Here is a 15,378-nt window from a genome sequence, read left to right as displayed (position 1 = left end):
TTGGTGATATTTCAACCCCTCCCCATGTCTTCTTAGCCTAGTTCCTTACTAACCCGGTTCGTTCTAATGTCCAGTCCCCCCAGACGCTGCTCCTGCTTGCCTAATGTCTTTACCAGAGCCCTTAATTATACTGTAGCCTCAGTCTTTAGAAAGCAAATCTGATCCATCTCTCATTATTTTCACCCAACCACCTCTCTCCCAGTCCCAGCAAAAGAAACATTCCATAAACTTAATGCAGAACAGATGGGATCAGAGAGAGATTATCTCTGCTCCAACTATAATTACTATCTAACATTATCGTATTTCCCGTGTAAGTGCTATAGTATCAGAAATACACATTTTGCCAATTTTTGTTTTGGCAATACCATTTAGTCACTCACTCGGTTGGGCTACTACTCACACTCCATTATTTGTAGCAACTTTTCTCCTCAGCTGGGTCTTGGGTTGGTGGTCTTAGATAGGTCTAAAGAGCAGCAGATGGAAGGACTCTTGCCGTCCTCTTTCAGGAGAACCCAAACTATTTGGCACCAGTCAGGTGGTTCTTTATTTCCCCAATTCCATTTCTCTCTTTCTCTCACTTTCTGGTTGCGCGTCCCAAATGTTACCCTGTTCCCTACACAGTGCACTACTTTTGAGCAGAGCCCTCTGCCCTGCCAGCAGACCATTCCTCGCCACGCTACATTTATAGCACCACTCTCTAAATAGACAAGAAAAAACATTTGACTTATTTTTTTTCTTTATTCCCTTCTCTCCAAAATAGCCCAGACATAAAGAGACGATAACATCAGAAATAGCCTAGACATAAAGAGACGATAACATCAGAAATAACCTCGACATAAAGAGACGATAACATCAGAAATAGCCTCGACATAAAGAGACGATAACATCAGAAATAGCCTCGACATAAAGAGACGATAACATCAGAAATAACCTCGACATAAAGAGACGATAACATCAGAAATGGCCCAGACATAGAGACCGACAACATCAGAAATGTCCTCGCTCGGTATGAGAGTCACATAAAGAAAATAGTTTGTTGGAGAAGGTCCGTGATGGTGAAATAAATCGATAGTTAGATAACGGGATGTAGTCTTTGGTATATCATATTTTTTTTGACAATATTGCAATATAGTTTTTGTGCTTGTTGGCTGTACCTGCACCAGAACTCCAGTATTTGTCCTTCATAGCTTGTTCTCCATCTTTTTATATTGGGACCCAATTTGGTTTCAGCACCTAAGTATCATGATAATATCCTATATTTTGGTATTTTAATAGGATCCCCATTAGCTGTTTCAAAAGCAGCAGCTACTCTTCATTGGGTCCACACAAAACATAATACAGAACATCAATAGACAAGAACAGCACAAAGACAGAACTACATAATAAAAAAAGGCACCTTTAGCCTACATATCAATACATACACACAAACTATCTAGGTCAAATAGAAAGATCCCTGGCAATTTCCAGCTCTAGTCCAGGATATAACTTTGAAGTCAGGGCCTTTTCAGTTACACAAACAAATTGATAATGTGCCAGATTTGTTTCCATGCCAACTCCATTACTGGGTAGAGGTAAAAGGATCTGTGAACTGAAGGCTAACTCCGGGTAATGCAAACATGACTGTGTGGACATTCTGATAAAGGACCGTGTGAAATGCTGTACATTCTTCAAAGCCTGTGTTTTACTTTCCACTTGGAAACATTTTGTTGTTTTACACCGTGATATACGTAGTAAATAGGAATTGAGGGAATGGTGCACTGGAACGAGAGAAAAGTGCCCGTTAGCTCTCTCAAAGACTATTACATTCAGTTGAAGTCGGATGTTTACATACGCCTTAGCCAAATAAATTTAAACTCAGTTTTTCTTTTACAATTCCTGACATTTAATCCTCGCAAAAATTCCCCGTTTTAGGTCAGTTAGGATCACCACTTTATTTTAAGAATGTGAAATGTCAGAAATAAAGTTCGACCGATTTCAAGTTTTCATAACAATCGGAAATCTGTATTTTGGGCTCCGATTATTATTTATTTATTATTAAAAAAAAAATGTTTATACCTTTTATTTAACTAGGCAAGTCAGTTAAGAACACATTATTATGTTCAATGACTGCCTAGGAACTGTGGGTTAACTGCCTTGTTCAGGGGCAGAACGACAGATTTTCACCTTGTCAGCTCAGGGTTCCAATCTTGCAACCGCACAGTTAACTAGTCCAACTCTCTAACCATTGCACTCCACGAGTAGCCTGCCTGTTACGCGAATTTAGTAGAAGCCAAGGTAAATTGCTAGCTAGCATTAAACTTATCTTATAAAAAACAATCAATCATAATCACTAGTTATAACTACTAATCCAGTTTAGCAGGCAATATTAGCCAGGTGAAATTGTGTCATTTCTCTTGCGTTCATTGCACGCAGTCATGGTATATGCAACAGTTTGGGCTGCCTGGCTCATTGCGAACTAATTTGCCAGAATTTTACGTCATTATGACATACATTGAAGGTTGTGCAATGTAACAAGAATATTTAGACTTAGGGATGCCACCCGTTAGATAAAATACCCGAACGGTTCCGTATTTCACTGAAATAATAAACATTTTGTTTTCGAAATGATAGTTTCCGGATTCGATCATATTAATGACCAAAGGCTCGTATTTCTGTGTGTTATTATGTTATAATTAAGTCTGATTTGATAGAGCAGTCTGACTGAGCAGCAGCAGGCCCGTAATCATTCATTCAAACAGCACTTTTGTGCGTTTTGCCAGCAGCTCTTCGCAAGCACAGCGCTGTTTTTGACTTCAAGCCTATCAGCCTAATGGCTGGTGTAACCAATGTGAAATGGTTAGCTGGGTGTGCGCTAATACTGTTTCAAACGTCACTCGCTTTTAGATTTTGAGTAGTTATTCCCCTTGCGCTGCAAGGGCCGCGGCTTTTGTGGAGCGATGGGTAACGATGCTTCGAGTGTGGCTGTTGTAGACTTGTTCCTGGTTCGAGCCCAGGTAGGGCTATTACTATTACTCTGGCAATACTATTGTGCCTATAAGAGCATCCAATAGTCAAAGGTATATGAAATACAAATGGTATAGAGAGAAATAGTCCTATAAATACTATATTAACTACAACCTAAAACCTCTTACCTTGGAATTTTGAAGTCTCATGTTAAAAGGAACCACCAACTTTCACATGTTCTCATGTTCTGAGCAAGGAACTTAAACGTTAGCTTTTTTTACATGGCACACATTTTTACATGGCACATATTACTTTTTTCTCCAACACTTTGTTTTTGCATTATTTAAACCAAATTGAAAAATGTTCATTATTTATTTGAGGCTAAATTGATTTTATTGATGTTTTATATTAAGTTAAAATAAGTGTTAATTCAGTATTGTTGTAATTGTCAAAAAATCGGCAGATTAATCTGTATCGGCTTTTTTGGTCCTCCAATAATCTCTATCGGTATCGGCGTTGAAAAATCATAATCGGTCGACCTCTAGTCAGAATAATAGTAGAGGTAATTATTTATTTCAGATTTGATTTCTTTCATCACATTTCCAGTGGGTCAGAATTTTACGTACACTCAATTAGTATTTGGTAGCATTGCCTTTAAATTGTTGAACTTGGGTCAAACGTTTTGGGTAGCCTTCCACAAGCTTCCTACAATAGGTTGGGTGAATTTTGTCCCATTCCTCCTGACAGAGCTGGTGTAACTAAGTCAGGTTTGTAGGCCTCCTGGCTCGCACACACTTTAAGTTCTGCCCACAAATTCTCTCTAGGTTTGAGGTCAGCGCTTTGTGATGGCTACTCCAATACCTTGACTTTGTTGTCCTTAAGCCATTTTGCCACAACTTTGGAAGTATGCTTGGAAGACCCAACTTTGGAAGACCCAATTGCGACCAAGCTTTAACTTTAGCTTTAACTGATGTCTTGAGATGTTGCTTTCTATATAGCCACATAATTTTCTTTCCTCATTATGCCATCTATTTTGTGAAGTGCACGAGTCCCATCCTGCAGCAAAGCACCACCACAACATGATGCTGCCACCCCTATGCTTCACGGTTGGGATGGTGTTCTTTGGCTTGCAAGCCTCCCCCTTTTTCCTCCAAACATAACAATGGTCATTATGGCCAAACAGTTCTATTTTTGTTTCATCAGACCAGAGGATATTTCTCCAAAAAGTACGATCTTTGTCACCATGTGCAGTTGCAAACCGTAGTCTGGCTTTTTTATGGAGGTTTTGGAGCAGTGGCTTATTCCTTACGGAGCGGGCATTCAGGTTATGTCGATATAGGCCTTGTTTTATTGTGGATATAGATACTTTTGTACCTGTTTCCTCCAGCATGTTCACAAGGTCCTTTGCTGTTGTTCTGGGATTGATTTGCACTTTCGTACCAAAGTACGTTCATCTCTAGGAGACAGAACGCGTCTCCTTCCTGAGCAGTATGATGGCTGCGTGTTCCCATGGTGTTTATACTTGCATACTATCGTTTGTACAGATGAACGTGGTACCTTCAGGCGTTTGGAAATTTCTCCCAAGGAAGAACCAGACTTGTGGAGGTCTACAATTGTTTTTCTGAGGTCTTGGCTGATTTTCTTTTGATTTTCCCATGATGTCAAGCAATGAGACACTGAGTTTGAAGGTAGGCCTTGAAATACATCCACAGGTACACCACCAATTGACTCAAATTATGTCAATTAGCCTATCAGAAGCTTCTAAAGCCATGACATCATTTTCTGGACATTTCCAAGCTGTTTAGAGGCACAGTCAACTTAGTGCATTTTAACTTCTGACCCATTAGAATTGTGGCACAGTAAAATAAACTGTCTGTAAACAATTGTTGGATTTTTTTTTGTGCATGCACAAAGTAGATGTCCTAACCGACTTGCCAAAACTATGGTTTGTTAACAAGAAATTTGTGGAGTGGCTGAAAAACGAGTTTTACTGACTCCAACCTAAGAGTATGTAAACTTCCGACCTCAATTGTAACATATTAATTCAGAGTACACTAACTAATACATCACTGTTGACATGGGGAATGTGTCATTAAGTAAGCATTGTCGGAGCCAGAATGGCCTATAGAGCAGGAGCCTCTTGTTTGGAGCATGTGGCTGTGTCATTATACACCACTTAATTTGTAACAACTGACCCCGCCTCTCCTCCCTTCCCCATGCAGCCCGGACAGGCGAGGTGATTGGAGAGTTTGGCCGTCTGTATGAGCAGCAGTATGCAGTGGCCCTCTTCAACAAGGTCCGTTTTGACATTGAGGGAGGAGGGGGGCCCCAGCCACAGCTACTGCGCCGTAAGGTAATGAACACGTCCTCCTCTCCTGTCCCTGTTTTTTTCTCCTCCTCTTGTTCCCCTCTTCCATACTCCTTTATTCCTACTGTGCCTTCCCCGAGAAGGCGATGGAATAATATCTGCAGTTTCTCATGAAGTGCTGACATTTGGAACACTTTGCCCACATTATGTTGAACCTGGAGCTCACATCACACTACATCAAATGAATGGCAGTCTTAAGAGGGACTCAGGACAGATGCTGATTTACACTACCATGCTTTCAGTGTGATCTGAAGATTTAAGTGTGTTTAGATCACGAGGTGGTTTATTATAAATACAGAATGACAGTCGCCTTGATTTTTGAAGGCCACTTCCACTTCAGCCAAATGAGTCTGCTTTAGAGTTACATGGTACGGATGGAAAGATCTCAGTTTCCCTTGTATGGCTCTGTCTCTGTGTAGCAGATGTTAGCTAGCAGGCTAGTGAAGAACAAGCAGCCATGCTGTTTCGTGGTGACCTCATCTGCAGTGAGATCTCAAGTTAACCGTGCTACTGACATAGTGAGAAGTACGCTTGAACAGCTGCTACAGTTGACTTTAGGGCGAGTGGCGTCACACCTAGTAAACTCTTTATTTGTATTCTCCGGGATGTCCAGTGTCTCTAGCCATGGTTTAATTCACCTTTTTCAAGCCTGCACAGTGCCATTACCTTCTTAAAGAGAAACTGTTACATTCTGTCTGGTGCTACCGCTGCACTCAGAATGCTACTGTAACTACATGAAGCTGTGTGGAAGTGACCGAAGTCTTGATCCGCATCAGAAGTGCAACACTATTCCGTATGCAGCTCTTTTCAAAAGTAGTGCACCACTACGGAAATCAAATCAAATGCATTTATATAGCCCTTTGTACATCAGCTGATATCTCAAAGTGCTGTACAGAGACCCAGCCTAAAACCCCAAACAGCAAGCAATGCAGGTGTAGAAGCACGGTGGCTCGGAAAAGCTTCCTAGAAAGGCCAAAACCTAGGAAGAAAACCTAGGAGAGGAACCAGGCTATGAGGGGTGGCCAGTCGTCTTCTGGTTGTGCCGGGTGGAGATTATAACAGAACATGGCCAAGATGTTCAAATGTTCATAAATGACCAGCATGGTCAAATAATAATAATCACAGTAGTTGTCGAGGGTGCAGCAAGTCAGCACCTCAGGAGTAAATGTCAGTTGGTTTTTCATAGCCGATCATTAAGAGTATCTCTACCACTCCTGCTGTCTCTAGAGAGTTGAAAACAGCAGGTCTGGGACAGGTCAGGATTCCATAGCCGCAGGCAGAACAGTTGAAACTGGAGCAGCAGCACGGCCAGGTGGACTAGGGACAGCAAGGAGTCATCATGCCAGGTAGTCCTGAGGCTTGGTCCTAGGGCTGAGGTCCTCAGAGAGAAAGCGAGAATTAGAGAGAGCATACTTAAATTCACACAGAAGACCGGGGAAGTACTCCAGATATAACAAACTGACCCTAGCCCCCCGACACATACTGCAGCATAAATACTGGAGGCTGAGACAGGAGGGCTCAGGAGACACTGTGGCCCCATCTGATGATACCCCCGGACAGGGCCAAACAGGAAGGATATAACCCCACCCACTTTGCCAAAGCACAGCCCCCACACCACTAGAGGGATATCTTCAACCACCAACTTACCATCCTGAGACAAGGCTGAGTATAGCCCACAAAGATCTCCGCCACGGCACAACCCAAGGGGGGGGGGGGGGGGGCAACCCAGACATGAAGATCACGTCGGTGACTCAACCCACTCAAGTGACGCACCCCTCCTAGGGACGGCATAAAAGAGCACCAGTAAGCCAGTGACTCAGCCACTGTAATAGGGTTTGAGGCAGAGAATCCCAGTGGGGAGAGGGGAACCGGCCAGGCAGAGACGGCAAAGGCGGTTCGTTGCTCCAGAGCCTTTCCGTTCACCTTCACACTCCTGGGCCAGACTAGACTCAATCATATGACCCACTGAAGAGATGAGTCTTCAGTAAAGACTTAAAGGTTGAGGCCGAGGCTGCGTCTCACATGGGTAGGCAGACCATTCCATAAAAATTGAGCTCTATAGGAGAAAGCCCTGCCTCCAGCTGTTTGCTTAGAAATTCTAGGGACAATTAGGAGGCCTGCGTCTTGTGACCGTAGTGTACTTGTAGGTATGTACGGCAGGACCAAATCAGAAAGATGGGTAGGAGCCCATGTAATGCTTTGTAGGTTAGCAGTAAAACCTTGAAATCAACCCTTGCCTTAACAGAAATCCAGTGTAGGGAGGCTAGCACTGGAGTAATATGATCAATTTTTTTTGCTCTAGTCAGGATTCTAGCAGCCGTATTTAGCACTAACTGAAGTTTATGTAGTGCTTTATCCGGGTAGCCGGAAAGTAGAGCATTGCAGTAGTCTAACCTAGAAATAACAAAAGCATGAATACATTTTTCTGCATCATTTTTGGACAGAAAGTTTCTGATTTTTGCAATGTTACGTAGATGAAAAAAAAGCTGTCCTTGAAACAGTCTTGATATGTTCGTCAAAAGAGAGATCAGGGTCCAGAGTAACACCGAGGTCCTTCAGTTTTATTTGAGACGACTGTACAACCATCAAGATTAATAGGGAGTCATTTGGGATACAAGTTGTTTAATTGTCTTTGGTGAGTAAGTGAGGTTCTTGAGAAATGCCTGCTGTTTTCCTGAGAACAACAATAATGACTGGGTGGGCTTATGATTGGGTAAACTAAACAACACTACTCCAGTGTCTAGGCTACAGTTGAGATATCACGTACAGACAGTAGTATCACACATGGCATGCATTATAAGTATGCCTGATGTTTCTAAAGGAACGCAAAGGCTTAAAGTTTTAGGCCACTCCTTGGCTTTCTGGAGTATTACAAAATCATGGAATTTATTGTTGACGTAAAAATATACTGCCCATGAATATGGCTCTATCCACACAGAGGTGATGTCCGTTCATGCCAGTCATCATTGGGATGTGTACTGATTCCCCTGTCTGTCCTACTCAGGCTCCGCTGGAGAATAGGTCCATCTTTTCTGGAGCTCTGTTCCAGTTTCTGGAGGAGAACAAGAAATGGAGAAACCGTTTCCTCTTCGTTCCTGACTCCTACAACATGAACTACTATGACAACAAAGCGGTACGGGAGAATTTAATTCAAATGTCCCACGTTTATACACACACACACACACACACACAGTGTACTAGTCAAAAGGTTTGACACACCTACTGATTCCAGGGTTTTTCTTTATTTTTACTATTTTCTATATTGTAGAATAATAGAGAAGATCTCAAAACTATGAAGTAACATATATATGGAATCATTTGAGAATCTTCAACGTAAGCCACCCTTTGCCTTGATGACAGCTTTGTACACTCTTGGAATTCTCTCAACCAGCTTCATGAGGTAGTCACCTGGAGTGCATTTTCATTAACAGGTGTACCATGTTAAAAGTTTGTTTGTGGAATTTGTATCCTTCTTTATGCGTTTGACACAATTATTTGTGTTGTGACAAGATAGGGGGGTATACAAAAGATAGCCCTATTTGGTAAAAGACCAAGTCCATGTTATGGTGAGAACAGCTCAAATAAGCAAAGAGAAATGACAGTCCATCATTACTTTAAGACATGAAGGTCAGTCCATATGGAACATTTCAAGAACTTTGAAAGTGCAGTCGCAAAAACCATCAAGCGTTATGATGAAATTGGCTCTCATGAAGACCGCCACAGGAAAGGAAGACCCAGAGTTACCTCTGCTGCAGAGGATACATTGATTAGAGTTAACTGCACCTCAGATTGCAGCCCAAATAAATGCTTCACAGATTTCAAGTGACAGACACATCTCAACATCAACTGTTCAAAGGAGACTGCTTGAATCAGGCCTTCATGGTCGAATTGCTGCAAAGTAACTACTATTAAAGGACACCAATAAGAAGAAGAGACTTGCTTGGGCCAAGAAACACGAGCAATGGGCATTAGACCGGGGAAATCTGTCCTTTGGTCTAGTGAGTCCAGATTAGAGATTTTTGGTTCCAAACGTGTGAGACGCAGAGTCGGTGAACGGATGTTCTCTGCATGTGTGGTTCCCATCATGAAGCATGGAGGAGGAGGTGTGATGGGATGGGGATGCTTTGCTGGTGACACTGGTGACACTGTGATTCATTTCGAATTCAAGGCACACTTAACCAGCATGGCTACCACAGCATTCTGCAGCAATACACCATCCCCTCTGGTTTGTGCTTTGTGGGACTATCATTTGTTTTTCAACAGGGCAATGACTCAAAACACAACTCCAGGCTGTGTAAGGGCTATTTATCCAAGGATATTGATGAAGTGCTGCATCAGATGACCTCACCTCCACAGGTCCCGACCTCAACCCAATTGAGATGGTTTGGGATGAGTTGGACCGCAGAGTGAAGGAAAGGCAGCCAACAAGTTCTCAGTATATGTGGGAACTCCTTCAAAACTGTTGGAAAAGCATTCCAGGTGACACTGGTTGAGAGAATGCCAAGAGTGTGCAAAGCTGTCATCAAGGCAAAGTGTGGCTACTTTGAAGAATCTCAAATATTTTTTGATTTGTTTAACACTTTTTTTTGTTACTACATGATTCCATATGTGTCATTTCATAGTTTTGATCTCTTCACTATTGTTCTACAATTTAGAATGTAGTAAAAATAAACACACACCCTTGAATGAGTAGGTGTGTCCAAACTTTTGACTGGTTGTGTGTTATATATATAATACACACACCTTAGCTCAGTTGCATTATGATGGTGTATTTTATGTCCGTATTAGCTAATAAAATGCTACTATATCTGCAAGTATCATTCTCTTAAGTCTACCATGTCCTTGTGTTCCTGTCCAGTCTCATGAGAGAGGGCTGCACCCCAAGGGAACCATCAACTGTGCCGGATACAAAGTGCTGACCTCGATGGATCAGTACCTGGAGCTACTCAACAATAGCCTGCCTGGTGAGAACATGTTACGCCTGAAAACCAGGGGTGGGCGTGAGGCACATGTTGCAACTGCTCACCCAATTGTCATATATAATCCATTAAATTGGAAGGCTTAATACTGTCCTGATTATGAACATCTCAATGTCATTTGATGTTCTGAAGAACTTGAGGCTATTTCACAGTGTTACTTTTTATTTTCATTTAACTAGGCAAGTCAGTTAAGAACAATGACGGCCTAGGAACAGTGGGTTAACTGCCTGTTCAGGGGCAGAAAGATAGATTTGTACCTTGTCAGCTCGGGGTTTGAACTTGCAACCTTCCGGTTACTAGTCCAACACTCTAACCACTAGGCTAACCTGCCGCCCCAACTACCTTAAACTACTAGTATTCAAATACCATATAAAACACAGTAAAATCTGCTTTTTGACTATACTGGGCCTTTAAGTTGTTTTCAGTGTGTTTTCTGCAAAACCATGCAGAAAGGGCGATGTGGACACCAACTGATAGAGGAATGCGTGTGTTTCAGATGTAAAGGCTAAAGTGGGCAACACTCCCTTCCTGAAGTGTGCCACAGAGTTCCTTCTGATCCTGTGGCACCCGTATGCCCGCCACTACTACTTCTGTGTGGTAACGGAGAAAGAGCAGAAGAAGTGGCATGCAGTTTTTCAGGACTGCGTGAGACATACCAATGATGGTGAGTAAAACCTACACAAACATTCAACAAACATTCAAACCTAGACACACTGTAGAGCCCATAAAAATCATATAATTCACATTTAATTATGTGGTAGTGGAGCACATATTAAACACAAAATTCCACAGATCTTAGGGTCATTCCACCAATTCACCTCATTTTAAGTCTGTCATAAAGAGCATCTGTTAAACTTAAAGAGCAACTGCCCCTAAACTAAATTTTTGAAAACAGCCCATGAGGCATTGATATGAATCATAAAGTTTTGTTCTACTGACAAAATTCACTACTAAGTGTAAATAGGATCATTTTGGTCAAAAGGTCAGTCTTGACTGCATCACAACGTAAATTAAGGTTAGGTTTGTTTCAACCCTGCCCACAGCTGGCAGCACACAAGTAATCATCAATTCAGAATGCAGCTGCACACAATGTGTGGTGTGTGTGTGTAAGGGTTGGATGTGTGGAGAGTGCAAATAGTCTCTAAGGTGAAGATGGTCTCAAGGGTGTAATAGTCACAAGGTGCAGGTCTGTTCAGGGAGACCGCTAAGGATATCTGTTCAACAGTCTGAAGGTGATAGAAGCTGTAGCAGAGTGAACAGTCAATCGCTCGGGTGACTGGATTCCTTCATAACCTTTTGGGCCTTCCTCAAACACCGCCTGGTGTAGATTCCTTGGAGGACAGGGAGCTCGCCCCCAGTGAAGTTTTGGGACGCCTGCACCACCCTCTGTAGAGCCTTGCGGTTGAGGGCGTTGCCATACCAGGTGGTGATGCAGTCTGTCAAGATGCTCTCTTGGTGCAGCTGTAGAACATCTTGAGGATCTGAGGGCCACCTCCGCCTAGCTGACTCTCAACACGGGGGCCTTCGGGGGGTGTGATCAGCCCCCTCCTGTACTCCCTGATTGTCTTAAGTAGCCTGAGGTTGAATAGGCGCTGTTGCGCTGGCTTCTCTACGGTGTTGGCGTGATTGGTCCATGTCAGGTCCTCTTTGATGTGCATGCCGAAGAACTTGAAGCTTTTCACCCTCTCAACTACAGCCCTGTCAATGTCAATAGGGGCGTACTAACTCGTTACCAAACTTCTGTCTGGAGTCGAATGCGTTGGATGCAGGGGCGGGGATTTGTACCCCCTTTGGTCCCTGGGGCCAGGACTGGGGACACTGTATTGGCCAGATGGTATTTGAGCTGCTAGTGGAGAATAACTATAATTTTATTTCAGTATAGGCAGTTATGTCACTGGCTACAGTGTGCAGATAAGATTCCATTGTTATTGTGAGACCTAATTTATTTTATTCATTGTATTTTCTCTTTTGTGTATATTATTTATTTAATTTAAATGGTATTTCTTTAATCATTCTGCTTAAAAACATGTAAATAAATGATGCCTTGGTGGGGTGGGTGGTGGGGATAAAGGGCTGGATATGTTGTATTGATGTCAATGTCTCTATGTTCGCAAATTCAAAAACATACAAATAAAGAGCTTCAATACAACATATCCCACCCCACCAAGGCATCATTTATTTACATGTTTTAAGCAGAATGATTTAAAAAATACTCGATCAAGCTCCCTGGTTTTGCTGACGTTGAGGGAGAGGCTGTTTAACCTCCTCTCTGTAGGCTGACTTGGCAATCAGGCCCACCACCGCCATGTCGTTGGCAAACTTATTGATGGTGTTGGGAGTCGTGCGTTGTCACGGGTGTACAGGAGGGCACTGAGCACACACCCCTGTGGGGCCCCCCGTTTTGAGTCAGCGTGGCGGAGGTGTTGTTGCCTAACCTTAGCACCTGGGGTCTGCCTGTCAGGAAGTCCAGGATCCAGTTGCAGAGGGAGGTATTCATACCCAGGGTCTTGAGCTTAGTGACATGCCTGGAGGGGGACTATGGTGTTGAAAGCTGGGCTGTATTCAACAAAAAGCATTGACACATATGTACAGTATTCCTCTTGTCCAGGTGGGACAGGGCATTGTGCAGAGCAATGACGATTGCTTCGTCCTTAGATCTGTTGTGACGGTATGCAAACTGTACCAGGCCCAGGGTGTAAGGTAAGGTGGAGCAGATGTGGTCCTTGACCAGCCTCTCAAAGCACTTCATGATGACTGAAATGAGTTCTACAGGGTCATCTTCGTTTGCTTGGGTACAGGGAAAATGGTGAACATCTTGAAGGATCACAGGGAAAGGTTGAATATGTCCTTAATCACTCCCGCCAGCTGGTCTGCGCAAGCTCTGAGGACACAGCCAGGGTTACCATCTGGTGCGGGTGCTTTGCGAGTGTTCACGCGCTTGAACGTCTTACTTACGCCTGCCACAGAGGTCGAGAGCTCACAGTCCTCTTCAGCAGTGGAGGTCCTCATTGGAGGACCCAGGTTGATTGCCTCGAAGTAGAGCATGAAGTGTTTAGCTCGAGGTTAAATGATAAAATGACTATAGTAAGTGCATATTAAAGCCCAAATAAGATTGTCAACCGTGTTACTTTATCTAAAGCCATAAATCCCCTTGTGACAGGGGGAATGGAAGTTTGTTCTGTGCAACAGGGAGGGACTATTCAATTTAAAAACATTTATAGTCTATCTATGGGTAACAGGGCTGATGTGTTATGCTCGACCTGCTCAGTTTTCCACCACAAATATGTTTGTTTTTTTGCCAAACCAGCTCACCTGCTTTTACACTATGATTGAACTATTAGACGTTCAATGTTTCATTTGAATTTATCATTCTATTTTAAAGGAATAGTTTCGCCATATTAAAACAAGGTTGGCCTTAAAATGAGGGACACATTTTTATTAACCTGAAATGAATCACCAACCACATGAAATCACTCGCTGTAGTCAAAGAAACCAAATAATAACAGCCCTTAAAATGACGGTGAAAACTCTGAGAAATGTTGGCATTTTAGCAAGCTTTAAAGTCAGGAAGATATATTTGAGTTTTAGCAAGTCCGAGTTATAGAATTGTCCATGTGCTCTATATTAAAGGGCGCTTCATTTAATATAACAGGCTTTTTTTAAATGCAATATTTGTGCACAATTTCCACTTATAATATCAAAGGGATGCAAAAGGCACCCCTTTTGGGGTTTGGTTATGTAGCTAGACTAGTTGTTGATGTTCTGGAGGTTGAATCAACATAAAATATGCCTTGCAGTAATAACCTTTCAACTTCCCTGTGAAGTCAATTTTCCATTTTGCAAGATGCATCACTAATTGACATATTCATTGGTTACTCCCTAACTTTAGATGCGTTGCCCTTCCGACAGTCTTCCTCTTTTTCCATTGTTTAGCTTTGTTTGCTTGTATTTCATGCCCGTGGATGAGTCTAGGCTCTGATTATCCAACCTTTTTGTCTGCCCTGCACAATGCACCGAATTGTAAACAAGACCGTGTGACACATGCACAGACAAGTGCCTGTCAATGTTAAACCTGTGGTTTTACATACCCGTTCTCAAACTTAAATATAGGGAATCATGTGTGTGACATACTGTTTCATGTAAGTTCAGAAATATGGTCAGAAGTCAGCGGCAGCTCACCAGGCGGTGCAACAAAACGGACAGTTAAGAGTGGAAGGCAGGTACTCCCGGCAAAATGTCTCTGCTGTCGTTACGGGGACCAGGTAAACAGCCGACATCACATGCAGTCTATTCCATAGTCAAAACCTTTCCACCGGAGTTTCTGACTCAGTCCACTTGAGGATATTACAGCTAACTAACTGCATGTTACTGCAGATGTCAATGATCGTGTGCTGTGGTTGCTAATTATACTGTAGAGAAGCGGATTCATGCCCAATGAAGTCATGCCAAAACCATAGAACTATGTATAATCTATGTAGTTATACTTTAGGCTGTACCAGCATCGTTGTTGCATGGCTCTTCAGAGCCAACATGGGTGCCCTAACCGACCCAAGACACTATCAATAGGTCCCTAGAAGTTAGTTAACATGATGCCCTGGACTGCAAAACCTACTAAGCTCTTTTATTTTACCCATATGTGGATAGGATCTTGCATGAGAAACATGGGAGCCATCATGAAACGGTGAGGCTGGTGAGCAGAGAACAGCTAGAAGCCACAGTGCCTGGGATGAGTGGGTTCAGATGACATCACTTCACCACCAGTCAGTGTACTTCACACTGCTACAATGTAAACTACCTCACTCATATCTCTCCCCCTGTTTGAGTTATGGCTACTCTGGTATTAGGGAGCAGCTGTGACGGGACCTGGGTTTAAGTACTATTTGAAATTGTTGAAATATTGTCTGCGTTTGCTTTAGCCTGCCACAAGTGCCAGATGGGCAGGGTTAGGGACTATTCCATTGGTCCATGGAGCAATGGAGCAAGGCAAGCTCAATCAAGCACAGATGAAGTATTTGTAAATGATTTCAAAGGGTAGTTGAACCTAGATCTGGCTGTGGGCGACCCTACCTGCTGCTGGAGTTCGCTCTG

The 15,378-nt window shown here is 42.8% G+C and overlaps 1 protein-coding gene across 1 annotated transcript in view; it reads left to right on the top strand.

Annotated features, from left to right (window-relative positions):
* The window catches only part of LOC115111887 (protein Niban 2-like), a 57,805-nt gene that overhangs the window by 17,280 nt on the left and 25,147 nt on the right, over nt 1-15,378 (top strand). The window contains exons 2-5 of the mRNA XM_029638413.2: nt 5,166-5,296; nt 8,316-8,444; nt 10,170-10,275; nt 10,787-10,954. Of these exons, the coding sequence (XP_029494273.1) occupies nt 5,166-5,296; nt 8,316-8,444; nt 10,170-10,275; nt 10,787-10,954 (534 nt within the window). The remainder of the gene's footprint in view (nt 1-5,165; nt 5,297-8,315; nt 8,445-10,169; nt 10,276-10,786; nt 10,955-15,378) is intronic.

Source organism: Oncorhynchus nerka, linkage group LG27 (assembly GCF_034236695.1).
Source record: "Oncorhynchus nerka isolate Pitt River linkage group LG27, Oner_Uvic_2.0, whole genome shotgun sequence".
NCBI classification, from domain to species: domain Eukaryota; kingdom Metazoa; phylum Chordata; class Actinopteri; order Salmoniformes; family Salmonidae; genus Oncorhynchus; species Oncorhynchus nerka.
Note: the sequence above shows the minus strand (reverse complement) of the source record. Positions and strands in the feature narration are given on the sequence as shown.